Below are 20,581 nucleotides of genomic sequence, written 5' to 3' on the forward strand. Positions count from 1 at the left end.
CGATAAGGAGGCACCCCTTGCCCCCCTCCTCCTCTTTGATAAGCCCAAGACGAGCTCTTGCAGAGGGACCTGCAGAGAAGTCCGGGTGGGGAAATAGGTGAACCTCTTTGGAGGTAGTACAGCTGCTTCCCCTCCTCATCCTCCCTCACTGGAGATGGAAGACCGGGGGGGGGGGCAGGGGGGCAGCCGTGGGGATGCTCAGAGCAGGGGTGCACTCCTTCCTCATGCCCATGTCCCCTTGGGTTCGGGGGGGGGGTCAAGGACCCCAAGCAGCTCACGTTCTTCCTTTGCCAGTGTTTGGAGTAGAAGCGGCCACCAAGGTCTCGTCCTTTGTGCAACTGCCTTGTGTGGAGCGCCAGCCCTTTGGGCGTTTTCCAGAGGGGAAGGGGCGCCCCTGCGAGTGGTCAGGCCTCAAACTTTTGGTGGGCAGGGACTTCCTCTCCCAGCACCTTTCTTTCAGCTGCGGTGACGTCAGTCCCTCCGGAAGCAGCTGAGGGAGTCAGAATCTGACGTCTCCTCTTCCTCAGCGTCTTTTCGGAGCGGTGCCTGTGAAGTGGGGAGAAATGTTCCCCTCTTTCCAGCCGAGGACATGGAGCTTGTTCAACAAAGGCCCCCCTCCCCGGATGCAGAATTGGGGCCATCGAGGACCACCGAGGCCTTGGCCGGACCGGGCCCTGCTTTGGTGGCCGAGGCTGTGTGTGTGTGTGTGTGTATGTGTGTGTGTGCACACAGAGGCTTGGGGGGAGGGAGACAAACAGAGCTCTTCCTCTGATTTAACTGAACTGCCCCAAGGTTCCCTTCGCCAGAGGGCTGTTTGCGCCTGGGGTCGGGTCGAAGGCAGGCAAGGCAAGAGGCAACCTCTGGCTTGGGCTCCATTCTCCCACCTTCCTTTCTCTCCACACACGGAGGGGATGCCGATTCAACCCCAGCAGTGGTGTGGGGAGTGTGGGGGGGGCAGGCAGAAGGAGCTGCTATGAATTCAAGCCCTTTTCTGCCCCCTTTGCAACAAAAGCCGCAGTGCCCGATGCTTTTCATCCTTCTGACACGGTTCCTCCCCCCCAAAACAGAGCTGCAAGGCTGGAGGGGGGAGGAAGAACTTCTAGGGGGGGCTGCTGCCGCCCCCCTCCTCAGGCCGCCTCCTCTTCCTCCCTGCTGCTGCTCAAAGCCGCCCGCCCTTCCCCCACTTTCCCCCACTGCTTAGCAAGTCGACAGGTTCTCACACTCGGCTCCCAGGGGGCCCGTCTGCTTGAAAGCATGTCCGCTGGGCCCAGGCGCTTCCTCTCCCCCCACTTCCCTGGCCAGGGAAGCCACCCTCCCCCCCACAGGCAGGCACAGGGCGTCCTCCCCACTCGACTGCATGGCCAGAGGCAAGGAACATCCCCAGGAAAAGGGACTGGCACCCTGGTGGGCATGGAAGTGGGATCCAGGCCAGGCAGAGTGGGGCGGAGGAAGGGAAGGGCACTCTCGGAGCAGGCAGAAGGGCATCTGTGGGGAGGAGGGGCCGGGCCCCTCGGTCATGGCAAGAGTCACCAGGCATACAGGAGTCCCTCTGGCCCTTTTCCCCTCCTTCACCATGGGTCCACCGCCACACAGCCCCCCCCCCATCTCGGCCACAGCCACCTTTGTGCTCCCAGGGTTGATGGCCCAGTCCTTGGGTCGCCCTCATCCTCGCTTAACTGTTTGCTGAACAGTTTAAGTTAAAGGGATTAATTTGTGAGGGGAGGGGGGGGTCTCTTCTTCGCTCTGCCTCTTTGTTTCTCTGGGGAGGCTGAAGCTCCCTCCCTGCTTTGCGGGACAGCTCCCTCTCCCTCCCGCCCCCCCCCCGGCCGTGGGGTTGGTTCTCCCCAAAAGGCTCTGAAATCCCCTGACCTTTCTCTGGACTGGGAACCGCAGAACCGCAGGGCATTGGCTAGTGCTGTGAATCGGGCCCTGGAGAAGCTTGAGCAGCTGCTGGCTTTTGCCTCTGGGGGTTCGGATCTCCGCAAAGCCAGTTGCAACTTCCCCACCTGGCCGGAAGGGCCCGTCTTGGTTCTGTGGTTGGCTGAGCGTTCCCAGTCCTGCCGTCAAAACGGGAGACGCACCCCCAGGCAGCACCCCCAGGCTGGTCTGCTTATCGAAGTCGCCTGCCTCTTGCGAAAGGCAGGGCCCACCCTGTCAGGTCCCGCCTGGTAGCAGGCAGCCCTGCTGGGAACAGCGTCGGGCTCGCTCAGGTGTGAAAACAAGGGGGAGAAGTGTGCCCTTTTGCTTCTCCCAAAGGTTGGGGTGTCACAGCGCCCCCAGCAGTTGGAACGCAGCCACCAGCCCTTGGTGCTTCCTTGGGAAGCCCTTCCCTCCCCAGGCCACACGTGCCGGCTAAGCGCCCTTGGGGAAGGGGGCGACAAGGCGCTTCTGTTGCTTCCGGTTCCCCGCTGAATAAGTGCTGGGGGTGGATCAGCAGAGTCCAGCCACAGCGTAGAAGGAACCCCAAAAGTTGTCATGGAGGGGAGGTGTGTTGTTCTTAGGGGCTTCCAAAGAGGCTCCCAGATCTGCAGCAAAAACTGCAAGCTCCCTCTTTGGTCCTTGAGGGGAGGGCCAGGAGAAGAGCTGGCGGGCTCCTTTTTGCAGTTCCTTCTTGCCGCCCTCATCCGTTGGTCTGAATCCTCTTGCCAAGGATGGGGGTGTCTTTGGGGGGGGGCAGAAGTGTGTGGGAACGTAACATTCTGTAAATGACGTTAAATCTGTTTCCTTGCAAGGTTGATATCTGTCGCCTTCCCTCTCCCTCCACTGGTTGATGCTGGCAACAACAAGCTGATGAGGTAGGCCGGGCTGAGTGGGACGGCTTGTCCCAAAGCCTCCCAGGCTGCGTCTGGGACCTTCCCTGCCACCACTCTGCACCGCAAGGCCAGCGGTAAAGAAGGGAGGAGATGGGGCCTGTGCAGATGGGGCGCTGCCATTGCTGTGCAGGGGAAGGGAGAGGAGCCAAAGGCAGGGAGTGCCAAGGCTGAGCCCGCCTCCCCTCCACTTTCCCTGGGAAAAAAGGGGTCTGCAGCAGGCCCAGCCCAGCCGAGAGCAGCTGGGAACATCTGGGCTGTGCCCTCGCCAGGGGAGTGGGGCGGCCTTCTCAGCGTGACCTGCGTTTAGCTCCTCGGATAGCTCTGCCTCGACACGGCGGTTTCACCTTCTGTAAAAAGTCTGGGCTGATTGGGGAGGGGAGCCAGGAAGCTCCTCCGCAGGGTTGCTGCAGGTTTCTTGAATTTGGGGCAACTATCTAGACTGAAGCAGCCTCCCGGGAACGGTCGTTTCTCTGTCTGGGAACAAGCCTTTGGGGTGCAGACTTTCCAGGAAGGTCTGGGACTCGGGCCTGGCGTGTGTGTGGCCAGAGGCAGTCCCGCGCATTCGCCTCCTGTTCATCTCCTTGCCTCTCCCCAGGCCTCTTGGCTGCTGCCCCTGCCCTCCTGGGTGCTGGCAGCTACCCGGGGAGACCTGTTTAGTGACACAGCAGCCCCCCCCCCTTCTCAGGGTCTGGTGGCATCCTGATTCTCTAGGTGGTTTTGACAGACTTGTGTCCGATCCCCCGCTTCCCTCCTCTGCTCCCGGCTTGTTCCACCTTGTGTACAAGGAACTGGTTTTTCTCCTTCTCGGGGCCTTTTGTTTCCGCTCAGTCGGTTACGTTGCTTCTGGGCCTCGCTCGCATTTCCGTTCTCACGCTTTGCACAGGGCGTCCTGGTGTCCGCTTCGCTTCCCCACTTTCTGGCGGGTGGGAGAGGACGGGCACAAGCAGCCCTCGCTCCGGTCGGTCACTCTCTCCGGTCCGCTTGCCTAAGTCAGAGGAGAAGGGACAGAATTGGCAGGCGAGCAAAGAAGGGCCTCTTTGATGGGGCAGCCTTTGGGGATAGAAGAGACAGGGGCTCTTTCCTGCAGAGATTTCAGGGGGCCTCCAGCCTCAGATGCAGTCTACCTGTGAATGCAAGCTGCTCAGTAGCAGTGGCGGAAGTGGGTCTGGCTTTCTTGCTCTGGGTGCTGGAGGAGGCTTCTGGAAGGCTGGGCAGGCAGGGCTATGCAATGGGGGGGCACATCCTGACCCCAGCTCCCAGGCAACCCCCCTGGATTCAGCTGGCAGTGCAGCCTCCAGATTGGCAGATGTGGGCCAGACAGGCGAGGAAGCAAGCCCGGCAGGGCAGGGGGGGGCTGGTGCAGTGAGTACTTTTCCTCTCCCCCCGGAGGGGGCACACGGTCCTCACGCGCTCTGGCTGGTGTCTGCTGCCACGGCCCCCCAGCCCTGTTATTCTTTGAGTGGTGGCTCCTGTTCCAGGTGGGCCTGAGCAGTTAGTCAAAGGGCCTGATTGCTCCCAGAGCAGCTTCCTGGGAAAGCCTCTCTGGATTCGGGCATTAGCTTTGCTTTCCCCACACCTCTCTGGGGCTGGCCTTTGGGACCCCCACAGCAGCCCTACTCATATGCCTCCCCCCGACCCTCTTCAGTTGGGCCCCTTCCTTAGCCCCCCTGGCAGCCACACATTTGTACCGCTTCACGGCTGCAGAGACGGGGCCAAGTCAATGCCTCCGGGGGGGGGGGTATTTGCCCAGTCTTCCAGGGCAAAGCGGGGCAGGCAAGGAGAGCAGGGGCGGGGGGGGGCTTGTTTAAGGAATCAGAGCTGAGGCTGGAAAATCCCCACTGTCAGCCACCAGGGCAGGGAGGTTTGGCTCCTGTTGGTGTCTGAGCACATGAGACAGCTCCCAGCAATGCGTGACTAATGAGCACAGGGGGAGAAGCTGCTGGGCTCCTCGGCTGATCTCTGATCCGGGGAGCCCGGCCCAAGCCGCCTGGTGCCACAGCCTTCCTCCCCCCCCCATTCCCGTGTCACGTTCCCCAGTCTTGGGGAAGACCAGCTGCAACCAGCAGACCCCTTTGGCTGCCTTCACCCCTCCTGCGGTGTGTGTGCGAAAAATACACCAGTGCCGTGCCTTCCCAGCCCCCCCCCCCAGAGCAGCCCAAGGAAGCAGTAAAGGGGCAGACCTTGTCACGGGGACCTCCCTCCTTCTCCTCCCCTCCCCAGCCCCACAGAAAGAGCCACGTCCAGCCGGAAGGCCACCTTTGGTGGACTAAGAGCCCTGCCCTGCCTTGCTTGGAGGCAGGGCCCAAAGGAGCAGGAAGGCTGGCAGCAGCTGCTGTGCCGGTGCCCTCGCTCAGGTGAGCACCCCCTTGGGCAGCTGTTCCCACACTTGGGCAGACCTTGCCAGCTCAGCCTGAATCACTGCCAAACCCCGGACGGGCCCTCGCTGCCTCCTGAGCAGTGGGACTTGGCTGGCACCCTCCTACAGCAGCCTTTCAGAGGCTCCCGAGTCACAACGGACCCCAGTTCCCATGGCCTCTTCTGCCAGGCCAGTGGGGGGGAGGGGGCGGCTGGTGGGCCTTGGGCAGAACAGAAACGAAGCCTCGCATCCTGATGGTTGCCAGGAGGACTTTGGTCGCCTTTCCTGGAACTGTCTTGCATGAGCCCCTTTCCTTGCCTCGCTATGCGCTTACTTTCAGGGAACCAGTCCTGACCCTGGGCAGCCATTTTCAGACCTTGACAGATCCGTGGCTGGGTTGGTCCTGCTCTGGCTTACAAGGAGCGGCTGAGAATCTGCCAGCTCTCCCAGAGCCCCGTGTGGAAGAGAGCACTCGACGTGCCTCACTTCGGGGAAATGGCAGCCCCCGCGTGGGATCCGTTGTTCCCAGGAGCTGCCCAGTTGGATGGTGCAGCCAGGATCAATAGGGCCTGTGGGTCCCTCAGAGAAACGGGGAAACTTCTGGGTCTTTCTAGCTCCCTCCCAACCCCAAGCCGGAGCGAGCAGCTGCGGAGACGTGCAGGGCGCCTGCCTGCCTCCCCGGCCCGGGCTGCATGAGCTGCTTGGACTGACAACCTGTGCCGGGCCACGCCCGCCTAACGGCTTCCCCGTGTGCTTCTCGGTTGACAAGGTGTCGGCCTTCAGCCAGCCCAGCCCTCTGGGAGATTTTCCCATCGGAACGGCAGGAGCCGCGTCATCCTTGGGACCTGCGCTGGGAAGCGTTCCCAGGGCTGGGGCTGGGCGCAGGTTCCCTCCTGCCGTCCAAGTGGGACGGGTTCAGCATAAAGAGTCATTCTCAGGGCTGCCCTTCCCTTCCCTTCCCAGAAAAGAGTGTTTGGCAACAAGAATTGCCGTGCAGGTGAGTAAACGGGGGAAGTTCCTGGGAGATTTAGACCCGATGCCCCAGGACGGCTCTCTGGGATGGGAGCTGCATCCCCGCCAGGTCTCCAGGGGCCTGAGGCAGGGGAGTGGCTGCGGGCACTGTGCCAGCCTCGCTCTCGGGTCTCTGCCTGGCTCCCCCACAGGCAGAAGGGGCCCCTTTCCCAGCTGGAGTCCAGGGCTGCTCAGCTGATTGTGATGGGGGAAACAAAGCCGGCACGTGCAGATCAGCCCTGTTATGGGGAGCTCTTTTGGTGGTGCGGCCTCTGCCTGGCCTGGCCTGTGAACCGGATGCCCAGAGAGAGTGTGGCCCAGGCCAGAGCCCCCCTTGAGGAGGAACTCCAGCCACTTCGTTCCCAGAGGCACTGCCTTTCCTGCCTGGGGGGCTCTCCTGGGAGTCCCCAAGGCATCCCAGCATCCGCTCCCCAGAAAACAGTTCTGGATTCTGCTGGGCCCCAGGGAGCCCAGGGGAGTCTTTGGAGGGTTACAGGGAGGGACCCTCCGGCAGTGCTGGGGCCCGAAGCTCGAGAGGGAAGGGCTTCATCACGGCTGCTCCTCCTAAACTGGGGTTCCTCAGACATAATGGCTTAGCTAGGAGCTGGGTGTCCTGAAGGGGGCGTGGAACTGCCCCCTTCAGGGCACCCAGCTCCAGGAAAACAGAGATGAGGAGGCTGGACATCGGTTACCCAGGGATTTTTCCTGCTTGCCCGTCCTGCAAGCCCAGCTTTCACTGGCTCTCCATCCGGCGGTTCTCACGAGCGCCCCTTCCCTCCCTCTGCCTCCCCCCAGGCCTGCAACTGCAGCCGGTACGTGAAGGTCTCGAAGGAGAGGATGGCGCTGCTGAGGAAGCAGAGTGGCTGCTGGACGGGGGAGGATGGAGGTAGGCTGGTCAGGGTTCACTTCAGGAAGCCCAGCAGGGGGCAGGGAAGCGCCTCCCCTTCTTGGCCGTCACAGACGGGGGGGGGGGGAGAGGGTCTCTTGGGAGCCCGGATGGTGCAGCCCAGCAGGGGCTTCTCCGGGAGCCTGGTCTGCTGGGCTGCAGCCATCTCTGGATCCCTGGTGGGACACAGCAGCAGCAGCTGCCGCCTTCTGCACAAGCAGGAGAGGGTCCTTCGCTCCTCTTCCCCCCCCCAAGAACCCAAGGGGGGGGGAGAGCTGCCCGTTTGCTGAGACCTTCCCTGCCAGGGCTGTCATTCGTGTGACTGACCCAACTGGCTGAACAGGTTTCTCCCAGGAAAGGCCTGAGAGCAAGAGAGCAACCTGGCTCCCCCCCCCCTCGCTGGTCTCTCCTCGTTCCCATAAAGAATAGAGAGCGCCCTCCTCCCTGCCCCCCCCCCCAGCTTGCAGGAAGCGGTGCAGCGTGGGGCCAGAGCAGAAGAGCAGGGGCAACCGCTGCCCACTTCTCTCCCCTCCCATGCCAGGCCTCTGTGCCCCCCCCTCCCTGGTGCTGGCTGGGGGCCAAAGAGCTCCTTGCCCCATTTCCTGCCTTGGGTGGGCCTACCCCAGTCCTTCCCCAAGTGGCTCAGCCAGGCTGGCTCAGGGACTGGCTGTACTGTTGCTGCTGGGGGGCGGTGGCAGGCACCTTTTGGCTATGGCTCCAGAGGTGGCCCCCCCAGCTTCTTTCAGAGAGAAGCGATGGAAGGAGGGAAAAGGAGCCGCTGCCCTCAAAGAGGACTGGTGGCTGAGCACGGCTCGGCTGAGCTGCTGCTTTCCCTGTGACCCACCCCAGGTCTGCTTTCCCGTTGCCCACTGTTTTATTTTTATTTTAACTGTGCTTGCGTGTTAGGAGAGGACACTTAATTGTGGTATAATTACTCCTTTGAATTTTTCACCTGGAGCTCTAGGCAGATTTTTCCCAGGCTGTGAGATCCCTTCCCACCCCTTTCTCTCCTTTCCGAGGCCCAGCGCGTGCTCTTCCCCCTCTCCATCTTGGCCACGATCCTCTTGTGAGCCCCAACTGATCTGCCCACGGCTGCAGTGCCAGCCTTGTGGTCCTGGGCACATTCAAGCCTGGACTCTCTCTCCTGCCAGTGAGCGCAGACAGTGGGCAGCCCTTGTGCCTTTCGGTAGCCCACCTGCCGAGAGAAGGGCGAGAAGGAGAACCAGGGGATGGCAGGCGAGGGGGCAGCAGGGAATGGGAGGGCCATGTCCTTCTGGGCATCTGGACTAGGCAGACCCCAGAGGCTCTGTCCCTTTCCCAAAGCAGGAGGGTCACCACTCTGCCTCCCTCCACATGCCTGCAGGCATCTTCCCTCAGCTGCCCTTTTGGCAACATAGGACGACAGTGGGCGGGGGGGGGAGTTCAAAAGGGCTGTCCTGGCACCCCAGGCCCTTCACCCAGAGAACAGGGACCTCTTGCCCCTTGGAGGATGCCCAGGCACCCGAGGGAGTTGGGCTTTTTCTCCTGAGGGCTTCATACCCCTCAACAGACCTTTGGACTCCAAGGACGCTCCCAGGGTGTTTGTAAGACTTGGGCAAGTTTTATGGCCATCACCACTCCCTTCCTCTCTCCAGGCAGCGGCCCTGAGTTAGCAGGCACACCTTCCACATCCTGAGAAGGGCTGGCTCTCCCTGGGGAAGGACTAGCCCCTTGCCTTGCTTCTTGTTGAGGGGAACCGAGACAGCTCCGTGTATGGGCCCAAATTCCCCACTGTTTTTTTTTTACACCCGTGACCTGTCAAGAGGGGCAAATTGCTCCTATCTGGAGGGGTGTGTGTGTATGTGTGTGTGTGGTGACTTTACACAGGAAGGGAAGGCAGGCCATTTGGCCTTTTTTGCCAGGGACACTTCAAAGGGTCACCAACACAAAAGCACTTCAAAGTGGCCGTTTGTCAGTGAGGAACTTGTAAAGCCCCCTCCATCCCATGGCCCCCCCAGGAATTCTTTTCAAAGCCCTTCTCCCTTGGAAAAGCCCCCCCGCTCCCCTCACCAGTGCGGAGAATGCCAGCAAAGGCCCCTCGCCAAAAGGTCACCTCCTTGCCGTCTCACCAAAGACAAAGGGGGTTTTCTTTGGGAAGGGAGGGAGTTGGAGAAGCAGAACGGGGTGGGTGGGCGGTGGAGGAGCCCCCTTTGAGTGGGGAGACAGAGTCACCAGCAGAGTTCTCTCCCACTCTACACCAGGTTGATTTCACAATAAAAAGGCATCAGCAGAAACCTTCCCATTTGTGCTGCAGGTTCAGACTCTCTGACAGGCTGCCTCTGGAGGGCTTTCCAGTAAAAGTGACCGTTTTGCACCGGGCCAGAGAAGGTTGAAAGTGGGAGGGGGGCAGATCTTTGCTCACGGAGCCCAGTGTCTCCTGGGCTTCCCTCCCTCTGCATCCTGCAGGGATGCCTGGGTCCAGGGACTCGCCTTCAGTCACCGCTCCTCTCTCTAGCCCGGCAGAATGGGTCTTCTCCAGAGGATGCCGGGAATCTGAAGCAGCAGCTGCCCCCCCTGCTCCCCCCCCCCGCGGGTGATGCCCAATGGCCCACAGCGGGGAAGGCTAAGCGCTGCTCTTTGTTTTGCAGAGGCCTGTCTGGGAGATCCTGGCCCCACTGCCACCGCGGAGCCAAGTCGCCGCCTCACCCTTCATCAACCTGCCTGCAGTCCCGGATGGGAGGGGCTGGAAGCGGCGGGCCCAGGGGACGAACACACCCTGCTGCCCACCGGCATCCGCTTGAGAGTTGAGGCCGTCCCACCCGGGGTGCTGTCCAAGGAAGAGCTGGACTGCTTCTACTGCTGCAGCCAGTGCGGCCAGGTCTTCTGGGAGGGCTCCCACCTGGGCCGCCTGGTCTCCCAGTTTAGGGAGGTGCTGGACCTGCCGGAAGAGAGCTGAACTGGGGCTGGGGCCTGTCCTTGGGCTCTGCTCAGGAATGGGGAGGGTCCCGGGGCCTGTTGGCAGGCCATCCCCTTTTAGAGGGACCTCTGAAAGGATGTTCAGCTTCTTTCCTCAGGTGCCCTTTTGGCACAACCATCTCACAGGGTCAGACCCACACCACCACTGCCTGTCTTGTGGGGAGGGGCTGTTGCCTCTGGTGCGAAATGGAACGCTAGACCCCAGGACCAAATGTTGTCTTGCTGGTTGGGGGATCCCAACACACACACACACAAACAGAAAACACGCAGCCCTCTGCAGAGTGCAACTTAGAGCCTTTGCCCATCTTTCTCTCCCCCTGCCCTGCCCAGAAAAGGTCCTGCTGTTTCTCTGGAGATAAGAGGCATGGGCAAGAAATGTCTGCCTTGACAGCCAGCCCGCCCCCCCTTCCTGTTGCCCCTTCTTTGCTTGCCCGTTTACCCTCTGTTTCAGCCAAGGGAGCCCACAGGGAGACCTTTAGGCCTCTCTGAGAAACCTGGACCTTCAGTCTGGAGGCCAGCGGCCTCTCTCCTCTCGGGGCTTTGCTTGGCTCTGTGCCCCCCCCCCGCCCCCAGAGGCCCCCTCTCTACACAGAATGAGACGCCCCTGGCAGAGGCGTTCCCAAGACTAGACGAGCAGGTCTAGAGATGCTTTGGGCAGGGGTGTAAATGCTATTGAGGGTGGTAAAAGTTTTGTGTTGAGTAAAATATGTCTTTTTGCGCATTCAGGTGCAGTTTGTTGGACAGAGTTTGTTGGACAATAAAGGACTGTTACTTAAATGAGGTGAGGTCATCCGACTCCTGCTCTTCTGATTTACTCTTCCCAGCCACATTTTGCCCACCAGGCACCACATTTAGGAAGGGGGGATTTAAAGCTTCAAATGTTTAAAGTTACACTTCTCTCAAGGATGAATGCTTGAATATTCTCTGTATGCTGACTTTCCTTCTGGGAAAGAGCTGAGCGATTCCCCTGCGAGCAAAGGCTTTCGCAGGGATGGGAGGCCACCCAAAGACCCATCAGTCTCCTGGTGGGGAGGCTGTGCTGGGGGCCTGGCTCGCTGTCCTGGCACGGGAGCTCCGTAATTCCGGAAGGAAGTTTCATTTCCCTCCCTCATCCTGTCCTCAAGGCAGGCAGGCAGCCAAAGGGCAGGAAGAGGGTTTCTGAGCATCTCAAGACAAGCTCGGTGGATCTCAGAGGACGCCGCCCCTTCTGTGCTTTGGCTCTTCAGAGAGACTAGCACCCCCCAGGAGGAAGGCGACCAGGCCCTTTGGCACAGTCTGCCAGGGCAGCCCCCAAAGCGGCTCAGGATTCTCAGGGGGTCCGTGGTCCCTCTCCTCTTCAACAAGGGTGAAGGTGTCCGGGCAGGCGCTCGGGCCCCTCACGTAATAAAATGGCCCTGCGAGGTTTGGCGTGGCGAAGAAGCGGTCCAGATGGCGTCACCAGAAGCACTGGCTTTCCTTGGGCAGGAAAAGAGACCCCGAAGGCCGGGGGCAGGTGGGCGGCTGGCCCTGGGCGGCTTTTGGAGGAAGCGATAAAGGCAGCGCAACGCGGAAGACCGACGGGCAGGAGCCGTGCATCGATCAGCTGCGAAGAGTTTCTGATCAGGATCGAGGGCTTCGCGCAGGATGAAGGGCGGCGACCGCCAGCCCTCAGATCAGCGTCCCTGCCAGGGGTGGCCCGCCCTTGGCACCGCTTGCTTCGGGCCAGCCTCTGGGCGGACGGGGGCCCGTCACCTGCCCCCCCTCCCCGGTCTCCTTCGCTGAGCCGCCTTTCCCACCGCCTGCTCTGCACGGGGCTCGCTCTCTGCGTGCATAAGCGAAACTGCGCTTCTTCTTCGCCTAGATCTCGGCAGAGATACCGGCGCTGCCCCCCCCGGCCTTCCTCGGCAGCGCGATCTCCCCCCCCCGCCCGGAGACCCACGTGCGCGTGCGCGCGCCCCGCCCCTCCGGCCCCGCCCTCCCCGCGGCTGGGAAGAAAGGCGCGAGACTTTCCCACGCTCCCGGGTTCACGGTAATGAGGGCGCGTCGACCCCGCCCCCGCCGGCAGACCCCGCCTCCTAGGAGGGCCGCCCGGCTCGGACCGCATCGCCGCTGCGGAGGGGGCGTCGCTCGTCCCCCCCCCCCCAGGCGCTCCCAGAAGGCCGCGGCTCCGACGGAGAAGGGCGGCAGCCCGACCCTGCGCGCCCAGGTACGTGTGAGGAGGGCGCCCCGGGGGCTGGCCACGTTTCCTCACACGGAGAGCGAAGGAAGAGCTGGGTTTCCCACCTGGCCTGAGCAGCGATTCACCGGGATCGCTGGCTTGTGCGATACGCGGATCCTCCACATCCTAAGGGCCAAATCAGCCCGCCCAAGGTGGTCCGTCCAGGCGGCTGGAGCTGTCGCGTGAACACACCCTGAGTGTTCAGTGCCTCGATTTTTCTCTCCTCACTGGCCTAAGGGGCGTCCCTCCCTGTGGCAAAGGAGCCGGAATTATTGGGGGGCTTTGCTGCCTCCAGGCTTAGGACGGGGAGGGGGCCTGTAGTCCTGCCATTAAGCATTTATTTTCATGCAAAGTACAGCTTGGCTCCAGGCACTTCTCCCCCTTCTCAGTCTCCCCCCCCACACCAACACCCTCGAGAAAGTCACCCCCAAAGTTTCTTTGACAACATGGGGGAAGGGGTCCTTCAACCCTCAGGGAGGAAACGAGAGAGAAAAGTGTCTCTCGCTTGGAGGCAGAGGTGAACGTGCCGGGCAAACTTTCAGGCCACACAGGACTCTTGGCCTCGTATGGGACGTCTCCGAGAGTCCAGACTTCTTTCATCTTGTTTTAAGTGCTCCTTGGGATGGGAAATACCCCCCCCACTCCCCTCAGCTGGCCAGTGCTTGGTTTTTTCTCACGCCCTGGTTGCCCCCTGCCTCCCCCCCTCCGCCTGTTCCACTTTCAGTTTTCTTCCTCTTTTTCCCCTGAAATTGATTGAGTCAGCAGTTCCTTTGTGGGCTTGCCTGCGGCTTCTGTCTTTTGTTTGCCCAGCAATCCTTTCAATAGATCTGCTTCCTGATAAGGGCCCCCTGCCTCCTGCCCCATGTAAACTGAGTCCTCCCTTTGGGGAGCCAGCCCTATGGCAGCACTCACAGAAAAGGCCTTTTTCTGGAGCAGGCGGGGGCCCACAGACAGCCTGGAAATAATGGCACTCCTGCACCCCATCTCTGCCCCCCCAGCCTCTCTCAGGGGCTTCAGCGGTGGGGGGGGGGACAGTAGGAGGCCTGGGCCTGAGTTTTTGAGCCCAACACAAAATCTTTTCTTACTATTTCTGCAAAAATTGCCAATAGCCGCCCTGGAAACCACAAGAAAAGTGTGTTCGCCAAAAACCCACATTTTGTCTTATAAAATAATTACTTTGGAAGTTGTAATGCATGGGGGGGGGCACAGCTGGGGAAGAGAAACCTTCTCGAAGATCTTTCCATTGGGTTTGCTGACATCTCCAGCAGTTGTTTGAATTGGAGTTATCCGAGGTTGTGCTGTCACCTCTGCCCAAGCTCCCCCCCCCCATTTTTTCCCTAGAACTTAAGCCAGACGCTTGACTTTACCTGTGCCTATTTGGCCTTCCAGGATGCCCTGGATCCTGCTGGAACCTGAGGACAGCAACTGCATGCAAGAAGGAGGCAGACTTGACAATCCGTTGGTTGCTTCTTTGGGACAGAGAAAACAGGCGAGTTATCAGGTCTTTCAAACAAGCTGGTTTATTTGTTGTTTCTTGAGCTATGGAATTGTGCTGTAGTTTACTTGTAGTTATTGTAGTTATGCGGGTGGATGCCCAACCGGGAGCCCTCCAGAGAGATCAAGGGGGGAGGGGCATCTGGGAGACTTCCGTGGTCTGAAAGCTACAGGTGGTCAAGGGGACAGGTGCTTCAGCCACGTAGCAACTTCATCCTGCAGCCCATGGACAAAATGTTAGTCCTTTGTACTTCAGGACTCTGCATTTTTAAAAGTTAACAGAAGCAGCAGAAATCCAGCCAGGCAAGCATTTCTGAGCGGAAAGTAAGGGATGGTAGCCACCCCTGTTGAATTTCTGCCTCACAAGCTTGTTTTAAAAGTGCAGGAGCTGTTTTGAAGGGATGGGAAAGTGGCGCCATGTCAGCAAGGACCTGTTGGCTTCTCTTACTCAGGAATTGGGGCTGATGTGTGGGCTCGGGTCTTTTCCTGAGGAGGGGGAAGAATGGGGAAATCAGGGTTGGGGAGCTCTCTACACCTGGTGAGCCCAAAGGCCAGCGGCTCTTTCTGTCCATCAGCACCTCTCCTCCCGCCCTGGGCTGCATCTGCCCATTCCTTCTAGGCACTCCAAGGCGGAGCTGCCCCTCGGGAGACCAAGTGGGGACAAGCAACCCGCCCGCCCCTTTTCCTCTCGATCCGCCCGATCCTGCCTGGAAGCCCCGGGCTGGGAGAGGAGCCGTCGCAGGCAAAGACGGGCAGGGCAATCCCTCGGTGCTCGCCCGAGCCCCGCGAGCCCTCCTCGCCCGGCTGCTGTAATGCAAGCGAGGGCTGCGCTCGCCCGACCCCGGGAAGCCGCCGCCCACCTCGGGCCGTGCGCAGGGAAGGCGGGGCTCCGCCGGCCCTCCTTCGCCATGCGGCGACCAATCCGCTCCCGAGGGGGCGGGGCGGGGCGGGCTTCGGCCATTGTTATGCAAATAGAACAGGGACGCCTAAAAAGCGCCCCCGCCGGCGGTTCGCTCAGTCCCCGGCCGACCCGCGGCGCCCGGCGCCCGTACCAGCCCGCGATCCTTCGAGCCAGCCGACGATCCCGGCCGCGGTGTGGACCTAGGAGCCCGGCGTTGCGAAGCAGGCCAGCCGGCCTCTCCGGGGCCCGCGCGCCTCGCCCATGCGGGGCCGGGCGCGACGCCTGCCCCGTCGCCAGCCGGGCGCGCAGCCATGAGCCAGGCGGAGTTGTCGGCCCCCCGCGCGGCGCCCAGCCAGCGCGTCTTCCAGGAGGCGGTGCGCAAGGGCAACACGGCCGAGCTGCACTCGCTGCTGCAGAACATGAGCAGCTGCGAGTTCAACGTGAACTCCTTCGGCCCCGAGGGCCAGACGGCGCTGCACCAGTCGGTGATCGACGGCAACCTGGAGCTGGTCAAGCTGCTGGTCAAGTTCGGCGCCGACATCCGCCTGGCCAACCGCGACGGCTGGAGCGCCCTGCACATCGCCGCCTTCGGGGGTCACCAGGACATCGTCCTCTACCTGATCACCAAGGCCAAGTACTCGGCCGCCGGCGGAGGAGGCGGCGCGGGGGGCGGCGGCGGCGGCCGCGGCTGAGCGCGCTCCGGGAACTCCGTGGCGGCGGCGCCCCGAAACCCCTCCGGTCCAGCCAGTTGTCGAGCGCAGCGGCGCCTCAGTCGCCCGAGTCCGCCTGAGGGACAGCCCTGCGCCGATTCCCGGGAGATGCGCGCTGTCGGCCGGCCGGCCGGCCCCGCCGTTCGGGCAGACGAGACGCGGGCGCTGGCCCGGACCTGCCCGCCCTTTGAGCCGCCGCGCTCCGTCCCGCCGCCGCCGCCGCCGCTCTGCCTCTCATCTACCTCGGTTCTTCCACAGTGTTGGCTCCCCCGCTCGTTCGTTCCTTGGGGCCGATCGGCCGATGCCCACCGCAGCCCGGACCTGGTTCCCCGCCGCCAGCCGCAGCCGCCCCCCCCCCCAGGCAAGCCGCGGCCCGGCGGGGTCCTCTCCGCGGCTGAGGGTCGCCCTGCAGCTCTTGCTCTGGAGCAAGACGCTCGTAGCTTTTGTCTGGTGTCCAGACCGAAATAGCCCCTCCTCGGCGCAGCCCTTCGTGCGGTCTTCTTATCCACCCCACCAGAGGGCGGGAGAGCTTCCCCCCCGCTTTTTTCCTTTTTGGCAAAAAGAGTGAATTTCGCCCGGGGAAAGGGATGCTTTAGGAAGCGTCTCCGGAAGATCGAAGGCGCCCCCTGCTGCTGATGGAGGGAAAGCAAACTACTGAAAACCCGACCCTTTCGAAGGAGGCGATTCCCACGCGGGGCTGGCTTCGGAAAGGAGAGGGGCGCCGTGCCCCGGAACTGAGCGCCCGCGTGCCTTCGATGCTGCTCGTGAGTCTCTGCCTGGTGTGGTGCGCCCGGGCAACCCCGTGAATGTCGAGGAAATCACCCGCCTCTTTGGCCCCCTTTTCGTGTGCACTAGAGAGAGCGAGAGAGCGAGAGATGAATAATCCCTTCCGCTGCCCCCTCGCCTGCGTCTCTTCTCCCCACCCCTCAAATAGCCATTAAACCTTTTAAAATATAGTTTTCCACTGTGTTTGGGCTGAGCGTTTAAGTATTTATCTTGTACGTGTGCAAGGATGTGTGTGAACATGAATAATTTGTGACTTGGGCGTTTTTTTTGAAGGGTTGTTTATTTCGGTAGTTCAGAAAATGCAGGGTTTCTTTTTGAGGGGTGGCTATTACGCTATTTCTTCCCTAATTCCTGCAATAATTTCCCCTCCCCCCATTGCACTGAGTTATTTTGCTATCTCCAGTTCCTCCATGCACACCCCCCCCCCCCAAAAGTGGGAGCCTGTTTTGTGCAGCCTCCTCCTGCTTACATTCTTCCTGGTTGATTTGCAAAAGGAATGGCAGTTGGGGCTCCACCAGCCCTGCTGGGGGCTTGCAGGGAGCCTGAGGATCCTTGGTGGGGGAGAACCAGATCCTTTTTTCAACTTTGAGGGGGATGTTTTAGAGTTGCACATGATTTCTTTTTGTCTTAAAACAGATTTGCCGCAATAAAATGTCATAACATTTATGGCATAATTATTAAATAAGAAAAAAGTAGCTTGTGTTCAGAAATCCAAGATCAGATTTCAGTTTTAAGAAAAGATCTTGGTTAAAAGCCGGTTTTTCTAAAAAAAAAGACTCATGTAAAGATGTTAACACATATTTATATTTTTATATATGAAAAGTATACTTTTGGAGACTGTGAAACCTTTTTTTGGGGGGGTGAAATGAAATATCCTCAAGGCTTGTTCTGCTCTGATTCTGACATTCCCACTCTGTCCTTCTTTTAAAGAACTAATGGGAGAAACTCCCCCACCCCCCAGGTGTTTTTCCCTGCTATGGGAACTCAGCCAGGAATATCTGCCTTTGAGGGAGAAAAGGGGGTTCATTATCTTAGTTAGCAAATGAGCCAATTGGCATCGGGCAGGTTCTCCCCACAGGAAGGGCTCCGAATCCTTGCTCTAAAGTGAGACCTACCCAGCTTGGTGGGACTTGCACTGCTGGGCTGACACAGGAGGGAATAAATTAGATACTTTCTATGCAACCCCATAAAGTTATTGAATGTAGCCATGCATGCACCCCACTGAGACACAAAAGGGATAATGTTATTTGGCTACTTGTGCTGCTGGATCCTTTGTGCCAAAATGGGAAGTGTCTCTTTGTTTGAGATGCATCAATTTTGTGCTGAACCATCTTTAAGTCTAAATATTTTTCTTGGGAAAATGCATTAACACTTGTGAAAAAACAGATATTGGAAGAAGCTGACCCCCCCCAGATTACTTTAATGAGCAGCCTTTTGCTAGACAATGGTCGTTCCCCCCCTCCCGTTTCTAGACGGCAAATAACTTTCTTAATTATGTTAATTATTTGTGCAGAATTTTAGGCTTATGTTGAAGCTCTATGTGGGTAACTGTATGATCACTTTTTAACTGGATGACGGAGACTGCAAGGCTGTATTGGGGAGGGCTGCGTTTCTGAGTATATCATAGCATTGTGTAGTCCCAGGGTGAGAAATTTATAAGTAATTTTTCCACTGATCTTTTTATATAAAAAAATGTTCCTATGTTTGTGTGTGCTTTGTTTTTCTTTTCCTGACCAGAGGCTGAGATTTCAAGGAAGCTGCAGATGGACAGGGAGCACGAAGGGGGCAAGACAGACAGACAAGGGGGCGGGTGTGAGAGAGAAAGAGGGTGGGGGTAGCTGGAGCATAGCCACTCTCCACCATGTTGGCAGTACTCTTTACTCCCAGGGTGGCCTGGCAGGCCAGGGCTGGAGGTGGGGACGGGGTGCCTGCCTCCACGAGAATCAGACCCGGCTCTGGAACAGCCCACCCCCTTAAATCCTTAGGGTTTAGTCTGTGCTGTGTGAGCAGATCACCCAAGGGGCCGGGCGAACTAGAGCAGGGCACTCAGGCCTCAGTACAGCAACCTTGAGCCCCTTCTCACAGCTGGCACCCAGGTGGGTTGCTTTGCTGGCGTGGGGAAAGGTTGCCCTGCCAGCTGGGCCGGTGAGAATATCTGTCTCCAGCAGCTCCTGGCATTTTGGATTACAGCTCTGCCATCCCAAGTGAGGCTGGCTGCTGTGACTCGGGGTAGGAAGAAGGGAAGGTGACGCCTCCCTGCCCTGCTTGGGGCCGCTGCGAAGGAGGCTCCTGGGCCATCCAGCCCTGCTCGGTTGGCTTTCAAGGATTCCCCCAGGCAGAAGGGCAACTCCCAAGCACCAGCATCTTGGTTTTTCCCTTAAAAACGGTTTTGTTTTGTTTTGCTGCTCTAGGCCTGTGCCACCCTGTTATTCTAATTTTACATTACTTTCCCTAATCTCATTGTCCCCGAGTTGCTCTTGTTGCCGAGACCGAAACCTGTGAAAGAATTTTGAACTTCTCAAGTGTTTCCTGCAATTGTCTCCAGTTTTTTTGTTTTGCACGACTGACTCCAAAGCAGATGGACAGGGCACCTCTCGGCCTTGGGGGGGGGAGGGGGCGCAAGAGCTTCATTTCCCTTGTGATTGACGCATATGGAGAGAAAAATCCGTCATCCGTAAGGGTGGGAGTGGGTGTCAGATTTGAATGCCTTAATATCTGAAGTGGGGGGGATCAGGTTGCTGCAAAGTCTACGGGGACCCCCATTTCAATGTACTTTTCAGATCCTTTGTTGGGAATCTGCATCACCACAGACAAGAAATTGAGCTGAGTCCAATTGAAAAAATATTTCGCTGTTTTTCCATTATATAAAGGGTAGCCTGGTTTTTGAAGGAGGGACTTATTGAATTGGGAGAAGGATGCCCCAAATCTGTCTGGATTCTCTAGCGGGGACCTTGTTCAACAGGGCCTTTGCATTGGGTGTGAATTTGGCTCCCTCCAGGGGTCCAGCTGACCCTTGCACCCCAAATCCTCTTCTGCAACCTCCCTCAGGTGGGAATCTCCCAGGAGCAGAAGCCCCTCCAAGGCCCCTCCTTATCCTGGCCCCTGGCCCACCCCTGCCAGAGCGGAGGGCTCCCCCCTTCCCACCGTGCAGGGTGGACCTTCTTGGTGGCAGGACCTTTTGTGAGCGTGGGGCCTTTCCCATACCCTCATCTTGGTGGGGCTGCCCAGAAGAAGACAGCCCCCTCCCTCTACTGTTTGCAGAAAGGGTCTCGTTCAGCCCCTCTTCCTGGGTCTCCTCTCCCCCTCCCCCTGACCAGCCACTCCCCCCTTGCCGAGCTCTTTTCTTTCCCGAGATGGGCTGGTTCCCTGAACCCCTTGGAGCCCCCTCCGGTTCCTTTCAAAGCAGCATTGACGCCTCCTCAGCCCCTGCCTCCTCCCCCCTCGCGCACCCCCACTGCTCCCCTTCAGCCTTTTTCCAGCTATTCATTCCCAGGACAGCCTCTCCGTCCTCCTCCTGCTCCCCTCTCTCAAGCAGCTGGTATGCTAATGAGGGCCCCGCAGAAAGGGGCGGGAGGGGGGCTCCAGAAGCCATGCCAGGAGCAGCAGCCGAACAAAGGAGGCTCCCACCAGCCCTGGCCTGCCAGCTTTTCACATTCAAATCCTTTAAACAGGGAGCATTCCCTCATTCAGAGCCCTGCATTAAATCCAGGAGGGAGGGAAGGAGGGAGGGAGGCTGCTTTGCCTAGGCCGGCGGGGGCTGGTGTGTGTGTGGGGCGGCAAGGGGGCTGTAGAACGGCCTGGGCAAAGGATCTACCTGGGCCCCTTCACCCATTCCCAGGTATTGGTGGTCCAGGATAGGAACTGGGACATCAGTCTGTTGGGGAAGGAAGCAAGCAAGCAAGCAAGCAGGGCAGTCTTCTCTTTTGCCACACAGTCTTTAAGTGGCCAAGTGTTCTGTGTTGCCAGGCTTGCGGGCTGGCACTTCAGAGCTCGGTCAGCAAATGAGGGGCCATCGTCCACCTGAGAGAAGCAGGGCAGTGGGCGACCTCAACCCTGGGGAGGGCATCCTCCCCTTGCTGTAGCTTCCTTCCCATCCACTCAGAGATACTTTGTAGCCTTATAAAACTGGGGGGGGGGGTAAATGGCTCTCACTGGCGTGATCTCCCAAGGACCTGCGCCCTCTGGGGCCACCCCGTTTCCTTGCCGAGAGCCCCAGGGCCAGGGGTCCTTCAAGTAGGACCGAGGACTCTGCCCCAGACCAGCCCTGCTTGACAATGCAAGTGGGGAGAGGAAGAGGCCGATTTCACTCCCCCCCCCAGACCCTCTTCCTTGCAGGTCAGTGTGCTCTCTGATCCTGGCTTGCTTTTGGGGGTCCTTCCTTCCCGGTCTCTCCATTCGGACCCCCCCCCCGCCTATGGGAGTGCAGGATGGTCTCCTACCGCCATCTTCCAGGATGGAAAGCAAGGCGAGGG

General features: G+C 59.6%; 3 protein-coding genes across 6 annotated transcripts in view; 2 read left to right on the plus strand and 1 right to left on the minus strand.

The window, feature by feature from the left end:
• The window catches only part of FAM166A (family with sequence similarity 166 member A), a 30,426-nt gene extending 27,701 nt beyond the window's left edge, over positions 1 to 2,725 (minus strand). The window contains exon 1 of the mRNA XM_039344938.1: positions 279 to 2,725. The gene's annotated coding sequence lies outside the window, so the exon portion shown is untranslated. The remainder of the gene's footprint in view (positions 1 to 278) is intronic.
• The window catches only part of EXD3 (exonuclease 3'-5' domain containing 3), a 34,339-nt gene extending 23,537 nt beyond the window's left edge, over positions 1 to 10,802 (plus strand). For 2 of the 4 annotated variants that reach the window (XM_039344912.1, XM_039344913.1), the window contains exons 20-21: positions 6,976 to 7,066; positions 9,694 to 10,802. In XM_039344912.1, coding sequence (XP_039200846.1) covers positions 6,976 to 7,066; positions 9,694 to 10,001 — 399 coding nt within the window. In that variant the 3' untranslated portion in view covers positions 10,002 to 10,802. Of the gene's footprint in view, positions 1 to 2,732; positions 2,796 to 6,975; positions 7,067 to 9,693 lie in introns of all 4 variants that reach the window. The other 2 variants (XR_005556888.1, XM_039344914.1) reach the window with 2 other exon arrangements.
• Positions 10,803 to 11,995: 1,193 nt separating this feature from the next.
• LOC120308626 (NOTCH regulated ankyrin repeat protein) lies at positions 11,996 to 17,812 on the plus strand. The gene is made up of 2 exons (XM_039344956.1): positions 11,996 to 12,206; positions 13,608 to 17,812. The coding sequence occupies exon 2, from the start codon at positions 14,925 to 14,927 to the stop codon at positions 15,303 to 15,305; it is 381 nt and encodes a 126-aa protein (XP_039200890.1). The 5' UTR covers positions 11,996 to 12,206; positions 13,608 to 14,924; the 3' UTR covers positions 15,306 to 17,812.
• Positions 17,813 to 20,581: the final 2,769 nt, after the last annotated feature.

Source organism: Crotalus tigris, unplaced genomic scaffold (genome assembly GCF_016545835.1).
Source record: "Crotalus tigris isolate CLP2741 ecotype Arizona unplaced genomic scaffold, ASM1654583v1 scf7180000017940.1788314, whole genome shotgun sequence".
Classification (NCBI taxonomy): domain Eukaryota; kingdom Metazoa; phylum Chordata; class Lepidosauria; order Squamata; family Viperidae; genus Crotalus; species Crotalus tigris.

Coding starts and splice junctions, on each gene's coding strand:
- LOC120308626 (XM_039344956.1), top strand. CDS start 14,925: ATGAGCCAGGCGGAGTTGTCGGCCCCCCGCGCGGCGCCCAGCCAGCGC.